General features: G+C 41.9%; 1 protein-coding gene across 5 annotated transcripts in view; it reads left to right on the top strand.

Moving 5' to 3' along the window:
• LOC135094168 (5'-3' exonuclease PLD3-like) overlaps positions 1-15,000 on the top strand; it is a 20,629-nt gene that overhangs the window by 3,228 nt on the left and 2,401 nt on the right. Inside the window, exons 1-12 of one of the 5 annotated variants that reach the window (XM_063994014.1) lie at positions 4,444-4,599; positions 5,682-5,746; positions 6,742-6,948; positions 7,737-7,957; positions 9,431-9,531; positions 10,168-10,290; positions 10,826-10,894; positions 11,164-11,295; positions 11,872-12,011; positions 13,755-13,920; positions 14,400-14,502; positions 14,924-15,000. The exon at positions 14,924-15,000 is cut by the window's right edge and continues 2,401 nt beyond it. In XM_063994014.1, coding sequence (XP_063850084.1) covers positions 4,546-4,599; positions 5,682-5,746; positions 6,742-6,948; positions 7,737-7,957; positions 9,431-9,531; positions 10,168-10,290; positions 10,826-10,894; positions 11,164-11,295; positions 11,872-12,011; positions 13,755-13,920; positions 14,400-14,502; positions 14,924-15,000 — 1,458 coding nt within the window. In that variant the 5' untranslated portion in view covers positions 4,444-4,545. Of the gene's footprint in view, positions 1-4,443; positions 4,653-5,313; positions 5,484-5,681; positions 5,747-6,741; positions 6,949-7,736; positions 7,958-9,430; positions 9,532-10,167; positions 10,291-10,825; positions 10,895-11,163; positions 11,296-11,871; positions 12,012-13,754; positions 13,921-14,399; positions 14,503-14,923 lie in introns of those variants that run through there. The other 4 variants (XM_063994013.1, XM_063994015.1, XM_063994016.1 and 1 more) reach the window with 4 other exon arrangements.

The raw sequence follows: 15,000 nt of genomic DNA, 5'->3' as shown, positions 1-15,000 counted from the left end.
GTTTCACAATAACGATGCGATATTGAAGTAAGTTTTCCTTGGCAGGGATGAATCCTTTCTCCCCTCGAGGAGCCATCCCAGGCCTGCAGGAGTGTGTGGGGACAGTGGCAGTGCAGCCCCAGCGCCTCACACTGAACAAGAGGTCATCACAAAGAACATTTTGACAACTCATCAGACACTGCCGTGGAAGGCGCACTCTTCACCCGAAAAGAGGCCCCTCGCGTGGCAGTGTCTGGGGCGCGGTGGAGGGCAAGTGTTGTCTGCTTTACAGTTAGGTCCTGAACGCGGAAGTTTGGTGAACCACTACACACAATTCACCAGACACTGTCACGGGAGGAAGAGCCCTTATCCCCCCTTCAGGATCCCTCTGATGGCAGTATTTGGTGGATGGTGCGTGGTGCTCTCTTGTCAACGGTGACCTCTTGTTGCGTGTGATGGGCTGGAAGTGGACGGTCATATCTGAATGAGGTAAACGAAGAGCGGGACTTGTTGCCCGATCCCCGCCCTGGGCCCCGGGTGGAACCAGGCAGCACAGTACGCTCCCCCTGTCCTCCACCAGCAGGAACAAATTTTTGGTTTCAAAGTTTCCGAAACAACGTTTAATTTTGCTTTGAATAATAAATCATCGTCAGTACATGAAAAATTAGTTTGGATGACGCGTGCAAGAAATCGCTTCATCGATCATCGACAAGAGGAGGCCGTACCTCTTAATAGTACTGAATAGTGAGATGTTTCTGTATGCAGATGATACCAAAGTGTTCGGAATGATAAAGGATGAGAGTGACTGTAGGAAATTACAAGATCTCAATAGAGTGAATGAATGGTCAAAGAAATGGCTATTAAGGTTCCATCCCAAGAAATGCAATTTGATGATTGGTAGAAGAAATACAGATATATTTCAATATACTATGGATGAAGATCTGAACCAGATTAAAGTAGAAAAGATTTAGGAGTAAAGATCGACCATTATTTAAATTTCAGTGAACATTTTGAGGAGAAAATAAATAAAGCAAACAAGATGGTTGGTTTAATAAGAATTCGTTATTTAAACCTTTGTATGTGGCATTGATTCGACCACACCTTGAATATGCCAATCAGGTGTGGTGTCCCTACGAGAAGAAGGATGTGCAGGCTGTTGAAAAGGTTCAGCGCAGGGCAACAAATTTGGTACCAGGCCTGACGGATCTCTCCCATGAAGAAAGGTTGAAGAAACTAGATCTACCAACGTTGCCATATAGGAGATCAAGAGGAGATATGGTGGAAACCTTAAAATTGTCATTGGAGTGTACGACAAAGATGTATGTGAAGGTTTGTTTAAGATGCAGGAAGGATTGGAAACTCGAGGACATGGAAAGGAAATATTCAAGCAAAGAGCAAGATTAGACATCAGAAAGTATTCCTTCTGTAACAGAGTGGTGAATAATTGGAATAGCCTCCCAGAACGTGTGGTAAATGCTGAATCAGTTCGTGAGTTTGAAAGAAAGTTAAAGTATGGATTTTTTTTCTTTTTTTCTTATGTAGGAAGGACACTGGCCAAGGGCAACAAAAATCCAATAAAAAAAAATGCCCACTGAAATGCCAGTTCCATAAAAGGGTTAAAGCAGTAGTCAAAAATTGATGAATAAGTGTCTCGAAACCTCCCTCTTGAAGGAATTCAAGTTATAGGAAGGTGGAAATACAGAAGCAGGCAGGGAGTTCCAGAGTTTACCAGAGAAAGGGATGAATGATTGAGAATACTGGTTAACTCTTGCGTTAGAGAGGTGGACAGAATAGGGGTGAGAGAAAGAAGAAAGTCTTGTGCAGCGAGGCCGCGGGAGGAGGGGAGGCATGCAGTTAGCAAGATCAGAAGAGCAGTTAGCATGAAAATAGTGGTAGAAGACAGCTAGAGATTCAACATTGCGGCGGTGAGAGGTTGAAGACAATCAGTTAGAGGAGAGGAGTTGATGAGACGAAAAAGTTTTTGATTCCAGCCTGTCTAGAAGAGCAGTATGAGTGGAACCCCCCAAGACATGTGAAGCATACTCCATACATGGAGTATGGCCCTTGTAGAGTTAGCAGCTGGGGGGGGTGAGAAAAACTGGCGGAGACGTCTCAGAACACCTAACTTCATAGAAGCTGTTTTAATTAGAGATGAGATGTGAAATTTCTAGTTCAGATTATAAGTAAAGGACAGACCGAGGATGTTCAGTGTAGAAGAGGGGGACAGTTGAGTGACAGTGAAGAAGAGGGGATAGTTGTGTGGAAGGTTGTGTCGAGTTGATAGACGGGGGAATTGAGTTTTTGAGGCATTGAACAATACCAAGTTTGCTCTGCCCCAATCAGAAATTTTAGAAAGATCAGAAGTCAAGCGTTCTGTGGCTTCCCTGCGTGAAATATTTACCTCCTGAAGGGTTGGACGTCTATGAAAAGACGTGGAAAAGTGCAGGGTGGTATCATCAGCGTAGGAGTGGATAGGACAAGAAGTTTGGTTTAGAAGATCATTAATGAATAATAAGAAGAGAGTGGGTGACAGGACAGAACCCTGAGGAACACCACTGTTAATAGATTTAGGAGAAGAACAGTGACCGTCTACCACAGCAGCAATAGAACGGTCAAAAAGGAAACTTGAGATGAAGTTACAGAGAGAAGGATAGAAACCGTAGGAGGGTAGTTTGGAAATCAAAGCTTTGTGCCAGACTCTATCAAAAGCTTTTGATATGTCCAAGGCAACAGCAAAAGTTTCACCAAAATCTCTAAAAGAGGATGACCAAGACTCAGTAAGGAAAGCCAGAAGATCACCAGTAGAGTGGCCTTGACGGAACCCGTACTGGCGATCAGACAGAAGGTTGTGAAGTGATAGATGTTTAAGAATCTTCCTCTTGAGGATATATTCAAAACTTTAGATAGGCAGGAAATTAAAGCAATAGGACGGTAGTTTGAGGGATTAGAACGGTCACCCTTTTTAGTAACAGGTTGAATGTAGGCAAACTTCCAGCAAGAAGGAAAGGTAGATGTTGACAGACAGAGCTGAAGGAGTTTGAGTAGGCAAGGTGCAAGCACGGAGGCACAGTTTCGGAGAACAATAGGAGGGACCCCATCAGGTCCATAAGCCTTCCGAGGGGTTTAGGCCAGCGAGGACATGGAAAACATCATTGCGAAGAATTTTAATAGGTGGCGTGAAGTAGTCAGAGGGTGGAGGAGAGGGAGGAACAAGCCCAGAATCGTCCAAGGTAGAGTTTTAGCAAAGGTTTGAGCGAAAAGTTCAGCTTTAGAAATAGATGTGATAGCAGTGGTGCCATCTGGTTGAAATAAAGGAGGAAAAGAAGGAGAAGCAAAGTTATTGGAGATATTTTTGGCTAGATGCCAGAAGTCACGAGGGGAGTTAGATCTTGAAAGGTTTTGACACTTTCTGTTAATGAAGGAGTTTTTTGGCTAGTTGGAGAACACACTTGGCATGGTTCCGGGCAGAAATATAAAGTGCATGAGATTCTGGTGATGGAAGGCTGAAGTACCTTTTGTGGGGCACCTCTCTATCATGTATAGCACGAGAACAAGCTGTGTTAAACCAAGGTTTAGAAGGTTTAGGACGAGAAAAAGAGTGAGGAATGTACGCCTCCATGCCAGACATTACCTCTGTTATACACTCATTAGACTCCTACTGAAACGATAATTACTCCCAGTGAGGTCTAAAGCGCTGTTCAGGGGGGTGCTGTGAACTTATCATTAAACCCAGCTGTGACCTCACTGAACGTTTCCCTTTGTGTCTCACAACATAAGGGTGTAGTCACAGCCTGCCCTCTAAAGACAACTCTCTTCCTCCACACAAAACTACAAGTGGAGAACAAAAATTTGATTACACTGCAAAAATAGGGACCCTCGATCACAGGTTCGACCACATGAGCATCAGATCAAGAATGTGTAGTTCGGAGCTGTAGTCACAGGTTTGATCGGCCTCTTCCAGGAGTCGTCTGTGAGTTTAAGTGCCCTGCGTGAACTGTATCTCCCACAATGCCAATAATTTATTTAAGCCTGGTAATGACTTCAGCCTGCTTGCAGTACGTGTTTGAGGCGAGTCAGAAAGGAATAAAACATAACGATATTATAAGTGATTTTTAGATACAGTTACCGCATTACAGTTTCTGATAACTTGCTGGAATTGACAGGAATCAGGACAAACACCTGAACCACAGTTACCATCTCTCTCTCTCTCTCTCTCTCTCTCTCTCTCTCTCTCTCTCTCTCTCTCTCTCTCTCTCTCTCTCTCTCTGAAGAAGACGCCTAAGTTCTAGAGAAAATAAAAATAATAAATAAATAAAAAAATAAATGTAAAAAAAAAATGTAACAAAAAGCCCCCCAAAAATATATGCAAATTCATCTTATTATTTTTTTTTTCAATGTTGTAATTATTGAAAAAAAAAAAGGAAAAGAAAAGAAACCTACAAAAATCAACATAAGCGCACCGTTGTAAAAGAGAAAAAGAGAGGGAGTGGTCATGTTTACTTCCTAACGCTCGTGACTTTGAGTGTCGCGGGTCCGTGTGTCAGTGAGTCTGGTGAGTGTCTGGCCATGAAGTACACCACACGCGCCAGCAAGCCAGGGAAGGAGAGGCTGAAGGACGAGGTAAAGGTATAATAGATGCAGTCATAAGATAATAACAGGCTTTAAATATGGCGGTAAGTAATAAATCAAATAAGTAAATAGACTACTTAAATTTTATGTTCATTATTTGTTTGTTACCTATTATTTATTTATTTGGCTTTTAGAGTAATAAATGTAGAAATAAGGTAATAACAGACTTTGTAAAATGGCGGGGAATAACGATAAGTAGCTGAAATAAATACGGTACTTCAGTTTAAAGCTCTACCACTTATTTGTCTGTTTTCTTTGTTTTAGACGGTGTAGTAAGGAGGTAGTACACTTAACAACTGAGGTGTAGTAAGGAGATACACTTAACAATTAAGGCGTAGTAAGGAGTAACATATACTTAAGTAATACCTCTAATAATAAGCAGTAAATATTGTACACTTAAGTCCATGGACCGGATGTTTGTTACATGTGTTTCATCAGGCAGGATGTTTTCTTTTTTTTCTTTTAGATGCAGCTGTGTTAGTAGTAGTAGTAGTAGTAGTAGTAGTAGTAGTGGTGGTGGTAATAGTAGTAGTGGTGGTGGTGGTAGTAGTAGTAGTAGTAGTAGTAGTAGTAGTAGTAGTAGTAGTAGTAGTAGTAGTGGTGGTGGTGGTAGTAGTAGTAGTAGTAGTGGTGGTGGTGGTGGTAGTAGTAGTAGTAGTAGTAGTAGTGGTAGTAGTAGTAGTAGTAGTAGTAGTAGTAGTGGTGGTGGTGGTAGTATTAGTAGTAGTAGTAGTAGTAGTAGTATGCTCATCACTTGCATAGATTAATGATCAAGGAATTGACTTAATCTTTGACTCCAGGAAATAGTCAAGCTTCCATTGATATGTTACTTGCATCTTTTTCTATTTTAATATATTTTCAGTGTACCTGTCCATGTCAGTATACCTATTTTGTTCATCTATTTAGCTTTTTTTTTTTTATGGGAATAAAACAAGTTTGTATAGTGTATAATCTTATTAATACCAAATTATTGTATATTTTGCTTTGAATTCACTTGTGTTGTTTGCTTGTTGAGAGAGAGAGAGAGAGAGAGAGAGAGAGAGAGAGTAATCCTACCCCTCCTCAATCCCCAGACAGTGGTGGAGGGAAATGGCAAACTGGATTTTGGAGAGTATGAACTTGAGCTGTGGGACTTGAGGTGAGTGTGTGGTGGTGGTTGTGGTGGTGGTGTGTTATTGTTATTATTATTATGACTATTGCTGTTATTATTAACTACAAAACTGAGCACTAATGATATTGTTTAACATTATTCTTCTCATTATTATTTTTTCTTTGTCATTTTTGTCATTAATTATTATCTGCATGCAGGTCTGACAGCAAAATAATTGATAACACTTCCTTCATTCATTCACTGTATCCTTGTATTGTTATTATTTTTAATCAATATTATGTATATGCTAAATTATATGTTTATTGATATGGAAACAAATAACACTTGTGATTTTTCACATTTATATAATTTGGTTTTATTGCTGTTCCAACCAATACACCGTACATAACTATAGCCCTTCGCAGGGTCTAAATCTCACTGTTTGTAACATTTTTCTAGCCCCATCTTACCCTGTTGGAAATTGATAATAAATTTACCTTATGTGGGGTCCAGGGCAGATGAAGTCGCCTTGGTTAGGTTACAAAATGTTAGGTTAGGTTAATTTACCTTATGGATGGTCCAGCAGGTAATGGGGGATGGGGGGTCAAGGCGGGAGTATTGGTTGAAACTGCAAATTCACCTTTAATTTTAATGTCTTTTTTCTCCTTGATTTACTTTTAATTTCTTGTTTTCCAGTTTATTTATTTTTACAAGTAATTATTTTAAATTAACATGTATATTCACTATTTTTTCATTTACTTATTTTCAATGATATATTTTCTTATTTACTTATTTTCTTCTGATTTTTCCCATTAACTTACCTTCAATCATGAATTTCTTCCTGTTACCTGCCTTTTTTCACTTATTTACCCTCAATCATGAATTATCCTCACATGATCACTCCTAATTTTATTTTTTCCCCATTGATTTACTTCTAATCACACTTTTACCCATCTCTTTTCTCCCATACACAACACCTCCTACTTAAGCACAACACTTATCACTATTTCCCCAATCAGAGCCTTACAATCCCTTCCCTTCAGGTACAACGGCATGATGGGGCGGGGAGAGCGTGGTGGTGGTGGTGGTAGTGCTGGCCGGCGTGGGACGGGGCTGTGGGAATGGGTGCGGCCGTCCTGTGTCCCCATCACTATCATTGTCACCCTTTCCCTCCTCATTGTGGTGATGGCACTGCTCGATGACTCACTCTCCCGCCACCACAACAGCACAGCGATAGGGAACCAGTGCAGGTGTGTGTGTGTGTGTGTGTGTGTGTGTGTGTGTGTGTGTGTGTTCATTTACCAGGTTGTAATTACTTATTTGTATTTTACAAGGTCCAAGTAAAGTTAGTTTTGCTTTGCTTTCATATCTATATTTTTTCTTGTTTCTTTTTTAAATATATTTACACTGTCTACCACAACCACATCTTCACTTAAGTCATTCCAGATGTTTGTAGTTTGATGTGGGAAGCTTGTGTGTGTGTGTGTGTGTGTGTGTGTGTGTGTGTGTGTGTGTGTGTGTGTGTGTGTGTTTTATCTGTTCACATTTTTTACAAGGTTATATTAAGTTTCTTGCAGCTCAAACACACACACACACGCACACACACAGACGCGCGCGCACACACACACACACACACACACACACACACACACACACACACACACACACACACACACACACACACACACACACACACACACACACACACACCCTGAAACCCAGTAAAGATGACCACAAGCCATCCAAACTTGTCTAACCTAACCTAACCTGACCCAAAGTAACTATCATTTTTTTTTTCTTTTGAAGGGGAATTAAGGAGAAGAAATTATATTGATCCACCTAAACATACCCCAAAAACTAACGCACGCATGCACACACACACACACACACACACACACACACACACACACACACACACACACACACACACACACACACACACACACACACACACACACACACACACAGACAGAAAGACAAAGGCAGAAACACACACCCACACTCACACAACCCACAAGAACCATCGACTCACCCACAGATTCGAAATTGTGGAGAGCATCCCAGAGAACCTGACATTCCCACAAGGCAGTCCAGTCAATCCCAGCACACACAGTGGCTGGGTTGGCCTCCTGGACTTAGCACAGCACTCAGTGGATATCGCAGCCTTCTACTGGACACTGCTGAACTCAGATGTGTCTCCCAAACCCTTCCCATCAGCCTCTCTCGGTGAAGATGTGTTTGCAAGGCTTAAGGAAACTGGTAGGTTAGGTTTGGATTGGTTGGTTTGGTTTGGTTTTGGTTTGGTTTGGTTGGGTTGGCTTTGATTAGATTTGCTTGGGTTTGGTTTGATTAGGCTTGGTTGGGTTTTGTTTAAGTTTGGTCAGGTAAGGTTAGGTGTGCTGCAGGACCTTGCTGTGGATGTGTTTGGCCAGCTGTGGGATTTTTTTTTTTTTTTCTTTTTTTCTGTTGCTTATTTCTGTTTGTCTTGGCAGGGCTAAGAGTGTGAATGGTGTGTGTGTGTGTGTGTGTGTGTGTGTGTGTGTGTGTGTGTGTGTGTGTGTGTGTGTGTGTGTGTGTGTGTGTGTGTGTGTGTACTTAAATAGTTGTATTGTACAGGGCATGAGCCAAAATTCATTTTGTCTTGTCTCCATAACCATATTTATCCAGTTTTTTGTTAATCATGTGTACACTGCTTGCCACATCCACCTCTTCCTTCAAATCATTCCAGATCTCAATAGTTCTGTACAGGAAACTGCATTTCTTGATGTCGCTTGAACAATCCACTCTTCTTTATTTTCTCCCCATGCCCCCTTATCTGTCTCTCTCTCCCTCCTCCATCTGTCCATCTGTGGTACTAAGTCATTTCTGTCTATTCTTTCTATATTGTTTACTAATTTGTATGTTGTTATCTGGTCTCCTCTTTCTCTTCTCTCTTGTAGTGTTGGTAATCCCATCTCTTCATGTCTTTCTTCATATTTTAAGTCTTTCAGTTCTGGTACCATCTTCATTGCTATCCTCTGTATTCTTTCCAGTTTCTGCATATCTTTTTTTCTATGTGGAGCCCAAGCTACTGATGCATATTCCAATTTAGGATGCATCATGCTTGTTATATCATTTCTTTATCTAAATAGTTAAACACACACACACACACACACACACACACACACACACACACACACACACACACACACACACACACACACACACACACACACTAGTTAAGCACCACTGTAATGTTTGTTAACAAGCTGTATGTAGAGCCAAATATTCTGTTTATGTGCCTTTCAGGTGATAGTGCATCCTGAATCATTACTCACTTTTTGTTATTATTTTTCCTCCCATTTTGTACTTTCATGAAGAGACCTTCATGAAAGTACAAAATGGGAGGAAAAATAATAACAAAAGTAATGAAGAAAAAGATTTGTGAATAATGATTCAGGACGCACTATCACCTGACAGGCACATAAACAGTATATTTGGCTTTACATACAGCTTGTTAACAAACATTAACGTGGTGTTTAACTATTATGTGTGTGTGTGTGTGTGTGTGTGTGTGTGTGTGTGTGTGTGTGTGTGTGTGTGTGTGTGTGTGTGTTTGACCTGGAGATGGTGTGTGGAGGAGGACATGACAAGGATGAGTGTTAGAGAAGAGAGGAGAATAATGAGACAGAGAAAGAGAGAGATAGATTTAATAAATAGACATATATACATACATTCTTGCACCCTGTTCAGGTCTGAAGGAAGGCATGCAGGTGAGAATCGCCCAGAACCAGCCTTCCCACATCTCTCCTCAAAAGGACAGTGCCATCCTCGCTGACCTCGGTGCTGCCAAGGTCAGTGCCAGCAGGTCAGGTCAAAGAGGGCGGGTCATTTGAGAGTGGGATTTTTTTGGAGGGGGCAGGTTTAGTTCAGATTTTTTTCTCATTAGTTTGTTTTTTTTTTGGCTATTTTTTGTTACATATTTTCAGGTTTTGTCTTGAGGGATTTCTGTAAATTTGTGGGTGTTTTTAAAGGACCCTTGTCATGTCCCTTGCAGAACTTGAAGTCAGATCTCCTCTTAGTCACCCTTGTCATGTCCCCTGCACCACTTGAAGACCTCCATCAGATCCCCTCTTAGTCACCCTTGTCATGTTCCCTGTACCACTTGAAGACCTCCATCAGATCCCCTCTTAGTCACCCTTGTTATGTTCCCTGTATCATTTGAAGACCTCCATCAGATCCCCTCGTAGTCATCCTTGTTATGTTCCCTGTACCACTTGAAGACCTCCATCAGATCCCCTCTTAGTCACCCTTGTCATGTTCCCTGTACCACTTGAAGACCTCCATCAGATCCCCTCTTAGTCACCCTTGTTATGTCCTCTATACCACTTGAAGACCTCCATCAGATCCCCTCTTAGTCATCCTTATGTCCTCTGCACCAAGACCTCCATCAAATCCTGCTTGATTCCACCTCTCTGAGTGTGTTGCAGGTTCGCAGTCTAGACTTCCAGCGCCTCATGTCAGGAGGGGTGCTGCATACCAAGATGTGGCTGGTGGATGACACTCATATCTATCTGGGAAGTGCCAATATGGACTGGCGCTCTCTCACTCAGGTAAAAATAGCTTCTCTCTCAGGTGATGCTTCTCTCTCTCTCTCTCTCTCTCTCTCTCTCTCTCTCTCTCTCTCTCTCTCTCTCTCTCTCTCTCTCTCTCTCTCTCTCTCTCTCTCTCTCTCTCTCTCTCTCTCTCTCTCTCTCTCTCTCTCTCTCTCTCTCTCTCTCTCTCTCTCTCTCTCTCTCTCTCTCTCTCTCTCTCTCTCTCTCTCTCTCTCTCTCTCTCTCTCTCTCTCTCTCTCTCTCTCTCTCTCTCTCTCTCTCTCTCTCTCTCTCTCTCTCTCTCTCTCTCTCTCTCTCTCTCTCTCTCTCTCAGGTAACACTATACTCTATCTCTTGGTCTCTCTGTCACTTTGTCTTTGTCTCTCTCTGTTGTTATTGCTGTGTTCTAGTGAATGTGAATGAACTTAATGCAGCCAGTCTTTATTATGTAAAATATGGACTTAATTAGAATTGTATGTTTTCTTAATTGGTTCATAGATCATTATTATTATTAGCACTACTATTACTACTACTACTACTACTACTGTTTCAGGTGAAGGAGGTTGGAATAATCATCTACAACTGTTCTTCTCTTGCTCTGGATATGAAGAAAATATTTGAGGTGAGGTTGTGATGTGATATTATTATTATTATTGTTATTGTTGTTGTTGTTGTTGTTGTTGTTTTTTAGTGTTCTTATTCTAACTTATTATTGTTGTTATCATTATTATTATTATTATTTTTATTTGTATCATTATTGCTATTATTGTTACTGCTGCTACTATTACCACAACCACCACCACTACTACTACTACTACTACTACTACTACTACTACTACTACTACTACTACTACTACTACTACTACTACTACTACTACCCCCTCCCAACAGGTCTACTGGCAGTTAGGAGAGGAAGGGGCAGTTATCCCTCCCTCCTGGCCGGCCCCTCTCCACACCATTTACAATTTGGGTCATCAGTTGAAGCTTTCATTGGATGGGGTCCCTGTGTCCACCTACCTGTCTGTAGGTATTAGTCAGGGTGTCTAGCTGTGTTTGTGGTGCTTGGGTGTGTTTGGATGTGCTAAAATGTGTTTGGGGTGTTTAGGTGTGTTTGGGTGTGTTTAGGTGTGTTTGGGTGTTTTTGGGTGTGTTTATAGTGTGTCTGGGTGTTTTTGGGTGTGTTTGGGGTATATTTAGGTGTGTTTGGGGTGTGTCTGGGTTAGGGTGTTTTTGGGTGTGTTTAGATGTGTTTGGGTGTGTTTTTAGGTATGTTTGGGTGTGTATTTAGGTGTGTTTGGGTGCTTTTGGGTGTGTTTAGGTGTGTTTGGGTGTATATTTAGGTGTGTTTGAGATGTATCTGGGTGTTTTTAATTGTGTTTAATTATGTTTGGGTGTGTTTGAGGTATGTCTGGGTGTTTTTTATTGTGTTCAAGTGTGTTTAGGTGTATTTGAGGTATGTCTGGGTGTTTTTTTATTGTGTTTAAGTATGTTTGGGTGTGTTTAGGTGTGCTAAAGTATGTTTGGGTGTTTAAGTCTGTTTGGGAGTGTTAGGAAATGTTTGGATTTGTTCATCAGCTAACCTAACCAAACTTCCCCCAGAGCTCCCCACCCCCATTCTGCCCTGAGGGGAGGAGCAGCGATGTGGACGCCATCTTGGACGTGATAAACAAGGCCAAAAAGTTTGTTTATGTCGCAGTGATGGATTACTTCCCCAAGACTCTCTATGAACACAAGACTAAGTGAGTGTGTGTGTGTGTGTGTGTGTGTGGTTAGGGTTTGGGAGATGAAGTGGATGTGTGGTGAGGTTAGGTTAGATAAGGGTAGGTTTGGATAGGTGAGGATAGGTTTGGATAGGTTAGGTCATGTCAGTGCTGCCAAGAGAACTGAAATGTGCAGGAATAGTTCAGGGCCCAATTCAACCCTATTATTCAAGAACTGTGTAGAGTACAGATTTTGATTTTTTCCTACGTTCTTATGGCCCCCCCTTGACCCTTCCCCCAAGATCTAATGGGACACCCAAAGACCCCATGAGCCCTGGGACAGTGCACTGGCTGACCCCCAGCTCTAGATGGGCCTGGGTTAAGTTTGGTTAAATTATGGTCTGACCATTTTATCCTGAGTGTTTTGATGTTGCTTTCCTGGCCTGTGGCACTGCCACACCTGTAAACACCAACACTCACCTCATGTCAGGTACTCACTGCTTCAACAATGGAGTTGTAGTATACATATACAATGTAATGCTCTAGGAAGGCAAGTTAATGTAATAAATGTTTATTTTTTAGTGATAACTGCCCTTCTTTTTGCAAACAACATAATGCTTGGCAACATTACCTCCAGGTGTTATCACATCTCTGAGTCACAGTCAAGTCACACTGTCAGAGTGACCGTGTCAACCCATCAGTCACTTCCTCTCATGTTGTTCACAGAGAGAGAGAGAGAGAGAGAGAGAGAGAGAGAGAGAGAGAGAGAGAGAGAGAGAGAGAGAGAGAGAGAGAGAGAGATGGGGGATGGGGGCAGACAGGCAGCCTAACTGACTGACTGGCAATCAAGAGATTTTCTCTAATTTTAATAATTCATAGACAAGTATAGATATTTCCATTCAGATGTGAAAAGTTATGAATGGAATGGACTCAGTAATCAGGTTGTTAATGCTAAGTCAATAGGGAGCTTTAAAAGACTAGACAATGTATGGATGTGGATGACAGGTGGAAATAGGCAGGCATGCTTCATACAGGGATTGCCACGTGTAGGCCTGATGGCTTCCTGCATCAACCCTTGTGTTCTTGTGTAAAGGAAGGGTAGAGGAGCAGAGAAGATAAAGGAGTGGAGAGGAAGGATGAAAAAAGTGTAGAGGAAGGATGTGAAGTGAAAATACAGGCTTGCTTTATAAAGAGAGTGCCACATGTAGGTCTGACGGCTTCCTGCACCAACCATTGTGTTCTTACTACAACTACTGTTAATATTACTACCACCACCACTACTGCTACTACTGAGATTGTTAGTGCTGAGTCATCAAAGACCTTTAATTAAAAGAAAACAAAACAAATTTATGGTCATGTTACAATAGACAGTCTCATTTCATACAGGGACCAGCATGTGTACGGCTGATGGCTTGCTGCACCAATGCTTGTGTTCTTATATTCTTACTATTGCCACAGTAACTACTGAGATTGTTAGTTGTGAGTTGTGTGGCAACAGACTAACTCATTTCATACAGGGACTGGCTTACGTAGGACTGATGTCTTACTGTACCAACCCTGGTGTTCTTGTGTTCAGTGTTATCTAGCCTTCAGAGAGCCAGCACAGATCACCACCACCTCCTTTTCTCTCCCTCAGATTAGGTAAGACAGGAAGGCAGAGTGCAATATACCATTATCATCACCACCACCATCACCACCTCTCCCTCAGACTATGTAAGGTTAGGTTAGACAGGAAGGCAGAGTGTAATATCATCACCACCATCACCACTTCTCCCCCTTCAGATTCTGGCCACTTATCGACAATGCACTGCGAAGGGCTGCAATAGAGAGAAGAGTGAGAGTGCGACTGCTGGCCTCTCATTGGTCACACTCCCGTCCTGACCTGCCTCTCTTCCTGCATTCCCTTTCTGCTCTCACCACCAACTCCACCTCTGTCGATATTCAAACTGTGAGGAGAATGGTGTTTGAGAGGCTTTTTAGTGTGTTTTGGTGTGTCTCGGGGTGTTTGGTGTGTGTTGGGGTATGTTGCAGTGCTTTGGTGTGTGTTAGGGGGTTTTAGAATGTTTTGAAGTTATTTGGGGGTGTTTTTGAGGTGTTTTGTGGGATGTTTGTATAATTGAGATGGTGAAGAAAGAAAACAAGGAAAAGATGAGAAAGTGAGAGGAAAATAAATAACAATGCAACAAATTAGTAGAAAACTGTGTGTGTGTGTGTGTGTGTGTGTGTTTTTAATAGGCTTGTGTGTTTTTCATTAATTCTCTCTCTCTCTCTCTCTCTCTCTCTCTCTCTCTCTCTCTCTCTCTCTCTCTCTCTCTCTCTCTCTCTCTCTCTCTCTCTCTCTCTCTCTCTCTCTCTCTCTCTCTCTCTCTCTCTCTCTCTCTCTCTCCACTCTTATTAACATTTCTCTCTCTCCCTGTCTCTCGGCAGAGGTTGTTCGTGGTGCCGGCTTACACCCCGGAGCAAAAGCAAGTCCCCTTCGGCCGAGTGAACCACAACAAGTACATGGTGACAGATCAGGTGGCTTACATTGGTGAGTGTAGCTTGTGTCCTGCTCTCTGGTTAGACTGTAGCTGATATATTGTCTTGTCTTGCTGGCCTGTATTCTGATAGACTTTGCTCTTGGTCTCTTTCACACACCATGACTATTTTCCAAGGCCACAGACATGATTAACTGGGTTCTCAAGAGTGTATCTCATGTTCATAATGTAGAAATGTTGGTAATCTGTCACTAGAATCATGAAAACACACTTAAAAACCTGTGTAACTTCACCACAACTATTTTCAAAGGCCACAGAGATGATTAGCTGGGTTTTCAAGTGTTTCTCCTGTTCATAATGTAGAAATGTCATTAATCTATCACTAGAACCATGAAAACACACACACCCTCCTTCCTTTATTGCCTCACTCCCTTTCTCACTCACTCTCACTCTTTCTCTCTCTCTCCTACACAGGCACAAGCAACTGGAGTGCAGACTACTTCATAAACACAGGTGGCATTGGTTTGGTGGTCAATGAAACTGGCACTCAA

This window comes from Scylla paramamosain, chromosome 44 (assembly GCF_035594125.1).
Source record: "Scylla paramamosain isolate STU-SP2022 chromosome 44, ASM3559412v1, whole genome shotgun sequence".
Lineage (NCBI taxonomy): Eukaryota > Metazoa > Arthropoda > Malacostraca > Decapoda > Portunidae > Scylla > Scylla paramamosain.
This window is presented reverse-complemented; position numbering and strand designations above follow the sequence as displayed.